The following is a 10,158-nucleotide window of genomic DNA, read 5'->3' as shown; positions in this document are numbered from 1 at the left end:
CAGAAGCCCAGATAGGAGGGACCCCCTGAGCCCCAAAGTGGAGAGGCCGGAGAGGGGGAATCTTCTGGTGAAGAGCGGAAAAGACTCCACAGCTCGTCTGAGAGTAGATACGTATTTTAGCCGGTGGACATAGGCGTAATTATTTCCAAAGGCATATGGCCCGGGAGTAAGGATCGGCTTTCTTTTATTCTATACAGTCTAGGATTACACAATGCGCCTAACACATATTCATTCCTTAGCCCCGCCTAGACTCTCTTCGTATGCTAATGAGCTCCAGGCTTCTCTACGCCTGCCGCTCCTCAATTCGGGGGTCTTCGGTGGTCCCTGATGATTTTCAAACTGCACCTCTCATCTGAACTTTTCACCTTTGTCTCTGGAGCATACTCCTTAGTCCCTTGGTCACATTCCAGACCTCGAGATTAGTCCTTGCTGGGTCAGGGGTCTCTTAATGCAAGTAGCCTTGTTCTCTCATCTTGTTTTCGAGCCCTGGCTCCTGTCTTAGTACAGCTGTGCTCTCATCCTGTCTCTGCACACACAGAAAATTTTCAGCATTCCTTAATGTCTTGTCAGCCAACTTTTAACCAGGTTTGCTTTTAACTCCTAAACCCCCTTGTTTCACTGGGTGGATGGATTTTGCAGAAACTTGGTGGTTCTTGTAGTAGAGACAGACAATGACACCTGTTTCTTCTTCTAATCTTTATTGCACACATATTTATATGGTTATCAGAAGGCCCCGTGTTCAGTTCCAGTTGGTTAGGAATTACCAACCAGTTCACTGGTTGGTAATGGTGAGTGTACATGTCAATCAAAACTTTTCTCTCTAACAATGTTTACATACTTTTTCTACTGATTCTCATGGAACAGATCCCTTGTTGTTACAGGTGCACTTGTTTCTCTCCCCAATAATAGTTTGTTATGTTAACCAACTTTTCATTCTCAAGATGTTTTTGCAAGGGAACTTATCAGGCTAGCTGCTAGCTACACTCAGCTGAAGTAACAAGGCCTGAACCACGATTTTACAAGGCCTTTCTCTTATAAGGTTTTATCTATATGTGACAGGTGGTTTGGGTTTTTTTGAGGGTGGCTGAATCTTGTCGGTCTGGAGGTTTTTATGGACACCAGACACCTGGTGACTTCCAGAGGTGGACTTGGGCAGGAGGAAAGTGCTCACACCTTGTTTTTCCCCCAAAACAGGAATTCCAGTTCCCAAAGTTTAGCCAGATGGAGGAGGAGGCTATGAGGAAGAGGAAGATGCCCAGGGCAGTGAGACAGGTGAGGAGGAAGCCACTGCCCCTTTCCCCCTCTCTCCTGCGCCATCTCCCAGCCCAGCATGGTCTCCGGCTGCAGGACAACCCTGCTGCCAACACTGTCCTGCCGGGGATGTATTGCTGCTGGAGATGAATAGGTCACATGGACACAGCTCGAGCTGTCGTGAAAGGAAGAGAGAGTTTATTTCTTCTCCCAGCATTTATAGGTTTCTGATACATGGCTAGGGATTGGATGGTCAGGATAACACTTTCCCAACTGCACTGGCTGTGAGAGATGTCCATCACAAGACGTGTAACAGAAGGAATGTACACATCTCTATGTTTACAGTTACTGTTCTGGGAAAGTCTTTAGAAAACTATGTTAGCAAGCTCAGAAGCTGAGTTTTCAGGGTGACAGGGATGCACTGCGGGGATCTCCTTCCCCTTCCCTCTGGCATGGAGGCAAATCCCATCCTCTCCTTGTCCTTCCTTCCCCAGACAAGGAGCTGAGGATGGAGACCGGGGAGGACAAATCCTTGCAGCAGAACCTCATGGAAGAGGCCATTTTGAGCAGCTCCACAGCTCAGGAATCCAACGGGGAGGAAAAGCCCCAGAGATCCTGCATGAGGAGGGGCTGCACATACAGGACTTGAAGGAACAGTAAGTAGAGTTTGCAGGCAACACTAAATTGGAAGGAGGTGCTGACTCCCTCAAGGGCAGAGACCTTAACAAATCCAAGAGATGGGCAATCATCAACCACAGGAAGTTTAAGAAGGCTGAAGGAACTTGCAGGACACCTCATAGCAGCCTTCAGCCTCCTCCTGAGGGGCAGTGGTAGGGCAGGCACCAATCTCTGAGCTCTGCTGACCCATGACAAGACCTGAGTGGATGGCTTGAAGCTGTGCCAGGGCGGAGTCAGGCTGGAGATCAGGAAGATTCTTTGCCCAGAGGGTGATTGGGCACTGAGTGGCTCCCATGGGAACGGTCATCGCACCAAGGCTGCCAGAGCTCCAGGAGCATTTGGACAGTGCTTTCAGGAACAGACTGTTCCTGAAACAAACAATCCTGGGATTGTTGGGGTGTCCTGTGCAGAGCCAGCAGATGGACTTCATGATCCTTGTGCATCCTTCCAGTTCAGGATATTCCATTAGTCACTGAAAACCACTGGATGAAGTACCATGTGCTAAACCACGAAGGGCAGTTCCTGGCTCCTGGGAGAGAAGCAGACACCAGCTGCCTGCTTTGCAGCTTGAGATCCCCATGAAAACATTTTGGGTTTCTATGTTCTGAAAGGTGGCACTGCCTGCATAGCAGTGCCTTCAGTTTACCACTCTTTGTGTCTGGAGTTGACCCAGGAATGTCCCATGGTGGGGTGCTTCATTCCTGCAGTCACTTCAATACTGGGACCAGACCTGGAGTGTGAGGAGCAAGCTCCAGATCCAAGCACCATCTTCTCAGACCACAGCATATTAAAGCATCTCCTTGGGATTGCCAGAGGAAGGGGAAATTTGGGACAAGGGGGGACACAGCAACACCCCAAAAAGCCCCCCAAATTGTCCCTCTGCCATCCCAAAACCAGCCCATGTTTACCCCTAAAACGGCTTCAAACTGCCCCATAACTTTTGCATGGGGTGGAGGGAGGCATCAGGACCATTCCCCCACCCTCCCTGTGTCTTAGCAGCTCTGTGCCCAACCGGAGGAGGAATGGGGCTGGGGGTGTGGGGGGGTCTCCCTGTTGGAAATGATACAACTTTTAACATTTTCATAATTTAAAATTCACCGTTTAACTCATCAGCCCCCAAACCATCCCAATCACCCTCCACCCATCATCATAACCCCAAAGTTCATCAGTGCCCACCCATCACCCCATAACATATCACCCCCCATCATCATTGTCACCCCAAAATTCATCAGCCCCCACCCATCACCCTACAAACTGTCCCCATAATCCCCCAACCATCATAATCACCCCAGAATTCACCACCCCCCACCCATCTTCATCACCTGCACCTATCACCCCATAACCCATCACCCCCTTAACCATCCCCAGAACCCCCCACCATCATCACCCCAAATGTCATCACTCCCCTGCCCATAATCACCCCAAAATCCACACCCCACCCCATAACCCCTCACCCCCCACTCCATGCCCCACTCACCTGCCCCTTCCTGCATCCCCAGCTCTGCCCTGGCTCTGCTGTCGCCATGTCCCCTCCTCCTGCCCAATGGTGCAGGTACTGCTGCAAGGGTGGCCTCATGTCCCCTCAGGTCCCTGCAGCTCCTTGGGCACCTTGGAGGGGGCAGAAAACACCGTCTGGAACAGCGACCAGTGCTCACTGGCCTTGGGGACACCCCTGTCACCACCCTTGTCGCCATCAGTGTCGGGGTGGCTGTCGGAGCGTTACCAGCCCTGCAGCCATGTCCAGCACTGGCTCCCTGGGGACACCCTGCTCCTTTTGGGGTCCCCTCCGGTGCGCCACTTGTAGGTCTTCAGTAGGGTGGGGGGCTCGGGGGTGGCTGGGTTCCATGTGTGGTCGGGGAGAGTCAGTTTTAGGGGCTTCAGAGGGTGGATTTAGAGGGTGGTGGGAAGGGGAGAATCATTTGGGGGGATCCATGGGGTGGATTTGAGGGCGGTTAATTTGGGGGGAGTAATTTTGGGAGTTGGATTTGGGGGGTGGTGGGATGAGGAGAGTCACTTTGGGTAGTCCATGGGCTAGATTTGGGGTTGGTAGGATTGGGAGAATCATTTTGGAGGTTGAATTTGTGACTGATAGGATGGGGAGAATAATTTTGGGGGCTCCAGGGCTGGATTTGGGGGTGATGGGATGGGGAGAAGCATTTTGGGGTTGGTGGGACAGGAGAGGCATTATGGGGGCTGAATTTGGGAATGATGGGATGAGGAGAATAATTTGTGGAGGTCCAGGGACTGGATTTGGAGGTGGAGGGGCACCCACAACCTGGCATCCCCACTTTGAAGGGTCCCAATATGTGAGGTCCCAAATCCCTGAGGTGTCCCTGGCCACCCAGGGGTCCCGGTTTTTTAGGTTCTGCCCACCCAGGATTCCTCATCCAGTGAGTGCCCCCACAGCCCCGACCCCTGCTGGGAACAAGGGGACAGGGGGACAAGTGCCCCGGGCGCAGGCGGGACTGGAGGCGTTTCCATCCAAACTTCCCCTACACCCTGCCTGCACCCTGGGACCCCAATTCACCCTCCCTTTGGCACCTGCTCAGAGGGGGGGCTTGGTGGCACCACAGGACCCCTTCTCTGTGATGTTCCTGAGGTGACACCTGCGCTTTTTGACACCACCACCCACCAGTTTGTCACCAGCTCCCCAAAGCAGGGGATGGCCCACATCTTACAGGAGGGGGGGTGGTGACAACATTTTTGGGTTCCCCCCACCACCCTTACCTCCTCCCCCACCTATGCCCCAGGAGGTAATTCCACTGGGGATGCACCAGTGACACCAGAGGGACACCATGGGTCACCCCTTGAAGAGACTGGGGGGGTCACAGTGGCTCCTGGATTCCCTCCAAAATGACAGCTGGGGGACTGAGGATGCTGCGGGAACAATGTGGGGAGTGGGTTCTCCTTTGTGGGGGGAGGAGGCACGCAGGCTTTGGGGTCTCCAGGATGGGTCCTGAAGTCCCCTCCCATCACTGCAAAATCACCCCCCCAGCCCCTTCCTCAATTTCCCTCACTCTGTAGCCAATGTTCTGCAATTAGGTTTATTTTGGCGTGGGGGCTACTGGGATGGGCTGGTGGGCCAGTAGGATGGGCCATGGTATGTCCAGGCTGGTGGTCATCTGGTCTGGGGCTGGCAAAGCTGGTGGGCTGCAGGGCCAGGGGCCATCCAGACCAGAGTACAGCTGGGATCCATGGCTCTAATGTCCATCTGGACCAGTGTCCATCCAGAGTGGGATCCATGGTCTGGTGTCTATCTGGACCAGTGTCCAACTTCTCCTGCCCCTGTCCAGCCCAGGCTCTCCAGCCAGGGCCACTCCTCACTGCAGAGAGGACAAGACCCATAGTCAGTCCCAAGATGACCCCAAATGCCCTCCCAGCAACCCCATCAGACCACCCACCCTGAGCCCCAGTGCCACCGGTGTCCCCTGGAAGCCAGGCCAGCTCTGGATCTCCTGGAAGAGGGCATTGCCGGGGCAGTCGGTGTGGCCGAGCTGGCGGTGGCCATGCAGGGTAAAGTCCGGCCGGATGTGGCCAGAGCGGACGGCACAAGGCAGGAGCTCATCTCGCACCAGGATGAGTGTGTCAGTGTCCGGCAGGGTGGCTGTGAAGTCCCCAATGATGCCAACTCCAAAGCCTTGGGTATTGTAGCCCTTGGTGTGGGCACCCACCCAGTGCCACCCCCGGCCCTCATACAAGTACCCGTCCGAGCCCACCACGAGGCTGTGGGGACACAATGGGGACAGTGAGGGCACAGTGATGGGAACTGCAAGGAGACAGGGATGGGGATTGAAGGGGGACAGTGGTGGGTGCTGTGCGGGCTTAGGTGGGGAGAAGGGGAACAGGGATTGGGAATGTGTGGGGGCAGGAATGGGGACTGGAAAGGGATGGGGACTGTGAGCGGTTATGAAGACAGTGTAGGGACAGGGATGGGGATTGTGGAGGGGGGGACAGGGATGGGGACTGGTGAGGACCATGATGGGGACAGTGATGGGGACCGTGAGAGGACAGTGGTGGGATCTGTGAGGGGACAATAGTGGGGACTACAGGGGGACAATGGTGGGGGCCATGGGGGAACAGTGGTGGAGACCAAAAGGGCACAGTGATGGGGACCATGGGGGTTGATAGGGAACATGAGGAGACAATGACAGACCTCATGGGGGGTGACAGGAACTGGGCGGGGTGGCAGTGCCCACAGGGGTACAATGTCAGAGCCCATGGAGGTGACAGGGACTGTGGTGGCTGACAGGGGCTGAAGGAGATGATGGGAACCACAGGGGATGACATGGCCTATAGGCAGTGACAGGAACCAATGGGGGTGACAGACCCCAAAGGGGTACAGTGACCACCCCACAAGGGCTACCAGAGTCTGTGGTGGGTGCCATTGCCCCAGAGGGCTAACAGTGACCTGTAGCCGATGTCGTCCCAGCCACGAATGTCCTGGTGGAAGCGCTGCATGTTCCTCATGGCGCGGGCGCAAGCGCTGAAGGTCCGGCAGGGCTGTGCTGGCTCCAGGGTGTGGTGCAGGAACACCAAGCCCAATGGGGGCTGCAGCAGGGCTGGGGTGCCCCGGTAGGGACGGGCGTCCCACAGGCAGCGGGGCATGATGGCTGGGCACTCTGCAGGGACAACGGGGTGGAGGTGCTGAGATCTTGGAGACATGGGAAAAGCCTTGTGTGAAAGGGACATGGGGCTTGATGGGGGCATGGCAGACACATGCCCACATGGGGACAAGGGGCTTGATGGGCCCTTGGGGGAAATGGTGGTGATCACATGGGGACATGGGACTCCTTGGTGACATGGTAGAGTCCACCATGGGACAAGGAACTTAATGGGGATACAGTAGAGTCTGCATGGGGACAAGGAGGTTGATGGGCCACTGGGGACGTGGCAGATACCATATGGGGACAAGGAGCTCCTTGGGGACATGGTAGAGGGGATGAGGGACTTGACAAGCCCTTGGGGATACGGTAGAGGCCACATGGGGACATGGGGCACATTGGGGATGTGGTGGTGTCCATATGGGGATATGGCTGGATATGTCTCCTGAGGCACTGGGGACATGGCAAGGGCCATATGGGGACAACGGGCTGGAGGTGTCCCATGAGCCACTGCGGACATGGCAGAGGCCATCTGGGGAAATGAAGCTTGATGGGGACATGGTAGAGGCCTTGTGGGCACATAGGGAGTGACAATCCCTGTCTGGTAGGTGACAAACCCTGTTTAGGGGGTGACAACTCTGTTTGGGGTGTGACAATGCCCATTTGCATGGTGACAATCCCTGTTTAGGGGGTGACCACCCTGTTTAGGTGGTTACACCTCCGCTTAAGGGGTGACAATCCCTGTATGGGAGGTGACCATTTAGCCCTGTTTAGGTTTAACAACCACCATTTGGGAGGTGACAACCCTAATTTGAGGGGTGACACCCCCATTTAGGAGGTGCCACCCTGCCCATACCCACGTAGCGCTCGATGAACTCCTGTGCTGCCCGACGAGCCACAGCTGCCACCTCCTTTGTCCCCACGTCCCTCAGGAGCTCCAGGCTGGGCGACAGGGTCCTCAGCACCCCCAAAATTGCTGCCACCTCCTTCTCCAGCCGTCCCTGTCCCACTAGAGCTCCAAAATTCCGGCGCCGGTAACTGCTGGGGGGTCTCCCCTCTTCCGAGCCATTCCCGGTCCCATAGTAGCCCTGGAGCAGCTCAGCCAGTGGGAGGGGTCCCTGGGCCAGCCGCGCCCCCAGGAGTACCCCATCCATGGCCCCGATGGCCACGGGGTCGGGGACAGGGGACAGGGGACCCCTCAAGGTGTAATTTTGGGGGTTCTCCACGTCGTCCCAGCAGCCATCGGGTCCCAACGTGGTGCTGTTGTTGTCACCCCCCTGTGCCAGCAGGAAGGATATCCCCAAAGCCTCAGCGATGGTGACAGCCAAGAGGGGGTCGGTGGGTGGGTTAAGGGTGGGGAGGGGTCGCCCAAAGCCGCCAGATCTGAGCCCTGCCTCGATGCCGGCCAGGATGGGACCGAGGGCCACCGTAGAACCGTCAGGGGCCAGCACCGCCCCCAGCTCCGGAGTCGCCGGGTCGTGGTGGAGGAGCTCGGTCAGGAGCTGCCACTGGCCCGGGGTGAGAGTCGGAGGGCGTTCGGGAGTCCCGGCGGGCTCGCCCAGCACTGCCCGACACCCCGGGGTGCTGCAGACTCCCAGCTGCCTCCCCAAGGCTGTGGCAGTGCCAGGGGAACCCCCCTGGGCTGGGGACTCGAGGACGTCCAGGATGGCGAGTACCGAGTCCATGTGGCGCGGGGGAACAGCTGGGGACACAGCTGGGGCACGGGGGGGTGGGAAGTGAGGAGGGTTAAGGGGTGAATAGGGAGTTGGAAGAAGGGAAGGCACCCAAAAATGTGCCAAAAGCAAGAGGAGGGCATCCAAAATTGGGGGAAAGGATGGAAAAGTGGGGAAAGGATCCAAAAGAGGGGGAAGGGACCCAAAAGAGGGGAAAAGGGTTCAAACGAGGGGGGAAACGACCCAAAATAAGGGGAAAGGAATCAAAATAAGTGGGGGGAAGACCCAAAAGAGGGGGAAAAGAATCCAAAATAGGGTAGAAAGGACTCAGAATAGGGGAAAAGGATCCAAAACCAGAGGGGAAAGGACCCAGAATAGGGAAGGAAAGACACAAAATAGGGAGAAGAAACCCAAAAAATGGGAAAGGACCCAAAGTGGGGAGAAGGGACCTAATATAGGGGGAAAAGGACCCAAAATCAGAGGGCAAAGGGTGTTGTGCATTGTCATGGGGTGTCCCAGGGTGTCGTGACATGTCCCTACCTGTGCCGGGGCCAGCGCAGACACTCAGTGCCAGGAGTAGCCACAGGAACATCCTGAGGGACACGGGAACACCTTGAAGGACACAGAGACACGCTGTGGGACACAGAGACACACTGTGGAGCAGGGGGACCTCCTGCAGGACATGGCCTGGGACTTTGGCCCCACTGGGGGCGGGGTACGTAGGAGGAGGGACACAGACACAGGGGGAGGACAGGGAGACACAGGGAGGGGAGGGAACATGATGACACCAGGACACACAACAGGGGACAATGTTGCCATACCTATGGGGACACTGCCACCAGGACATGTCAGGGGACACTGCCACCAGGCCATGTGACCTTGCGTGTGACACTGACTCTTGCCCGGTCCCCATGGGTGGTTGGGGTCCCCTGAGCTCAGTGGCCCTGGCACACCCTGGTGGCTGTCACTCACTTCTGGGACACTTGTCATCAGCTGAACAAGTTCCCCGTCTCACCCTGGTGAGTGGTGACATTCAGCTGGGACACCGTGGTAGTGACAGTGGGGATATGGTAGCAGGAACTGCATCAGGCAGTGGTTGCTATAGCTGAGATGAAGGTGCTGGTGGCACTTGTGGTGGCACAGGTGATGGCATTAATGCTGCCCCAGTTTGTGACCCCATCCATGTCCATGTCCCTCCCTACTCATGTCACTGTCCCCCCAAAGCCCCCATCCATTTCCACATCCCCCCATGTCCGTATTCTACCCATATCCATTTCCCCCCAGGTCCCCATCCATGGCCACATCCCTATTTATTTCCATGTCCATACCTATGTCATTGTCCCCCACATGTTCTCATTTAAACCTTAGTTGAAAATCTTTATTTTTACCCCAATGGCCAAGATTTTGAAGGGATAAACTGTGGAGGCCAGCAAGGCAACTAATAGTGTAGCCACTCTTCCCTGGAGAGAGAGCCCATAGGCTTGAGTTAGCCACACGCCCCCCAGGGAGAGGCTCTCAGTTGAGAGCTTTTTTGTCATGGTGAGTTGTTAAGTTACCCCCAGTGTGCCTTTCCCCTGTATGCATATAATTTGTATGTTATTTGCCTTTCCCCCTTGCTCCACCCCTGTGCCCTCAGACCATTGGTCCTGTTGTTCTACCCTGCCCCCTAGCATCCCTATATAATCCTGGCTCTCCCAGAGCCCAGGGTCAGTCTTTGTCCTTGGACCCCTTTGTGAGGAAGAGAATAAAGGCTTCTTGTGGAACCCCATACAAGGACTCCTGCCCCTTTCTTCAGAGTCCCTGAGGAACTGTGGCCATAAAATAGTCTTTTTCAAGTCTAGAGCTGAAATCACTGGGGCAAGGCACACATGCCTGTGTGCCCAAGGGGTGTTCCATTACAGATGCTTCCCTGGGAAGGCTGTGGCATCCTCGCCCACAGCAACAATGAACAGAAA

General features: G+C 55.8%; 1 protein-coding gene and 1 long non-coding RNA gene across 2 annotated transcripts; one reads left to right on the top strand and one right to left on the bottom strand.

The window, feature by feature from the left end:
- The first annotated feature begins 1,033 nt into the window (after window positions 1-1,033).
- LOC107214554 lies at window positions 1,034-2,735 on the top strand. Its single transcript, XR_004500254.1, has 2 exons — window positions 1,034-1,272; window positions 1,746-2,735. It is a non-coding gene; the product is annotated as an uncharacterized LOC107214554 (long non-coding RNA).
- A 2,219-nt stretch (window positions 2,736-4,954) lies between these two features.
- On the bottom strand, window positions 4,955-8,891 carry PGLYRP2 (peptidoglycan recognition protein 2). The gene is made up of 5 exons (XM_015650038.3): window positions 8,744-8,891; window positions 7,387-8,244; window positions 6,338-6,548; window positions 5,331-5,652; window positions 4,955-5,252 (listed from the first exon to the last, which is right to left on the bottom strand). Exons 1-5 carry the CDS (start codon window positions 8,793-8,795, stop codon window positions 5,250-5,252), a joined length of 1,446 nt encoding a protein of 481 aa, XP_015505524.1. The 5' UTR covers window positions 8,796-8,891; the 3' UTR covers window positions 4,955-5,249.
- Between the last annotated feature and the right edge of the window lie 1,267 nt (window positions 8,892-10,158).

Source organism: Parus major, chromosome 25LG1 (genome assembly GCF_001522545.3).
Source record: "Parus major isolate Abel chromosome 25LG1, Parus_major1.1, whole genome shotgun sequence".
Taxonomy (NCBI): Eukaryota; Metazoa; Chordata; class Aves; order Passeriformes; family Paridae; genus Parus; species Parus major.
The sequence above is the reverse complement of the archived record's forward strand: the minus strand, read 5'-3'. Positions and strand labels throughout refer to the sequence as shown.

Excerpts from the sequence above, each read along its gene's own strand:
- PGLYRP2 (XM_015650038.3), bottom strand. The coding sequence starts at position 8,795 with ATGTTCCTGTGGCTACTCCTGGCACTGAGTGTCTGCGCTGGCCCCGGC. Across the intron at positions 8,245-8,743 it reads CTGCGCTGGCCCCGGCACAG|CTGTGTCCCCAGCTGTTCCC; the intron begins GTAGGGACATGT and ends CCCGTGCCCCAG. Across the intron at positions 6,549-7,386 it reads GTTCATCGAGCGCTACGTGG|AGTGCCCAGCCATCATGCCC; the intron begins GTATGGGCAGGG and ends TTGTCCCTGCAG.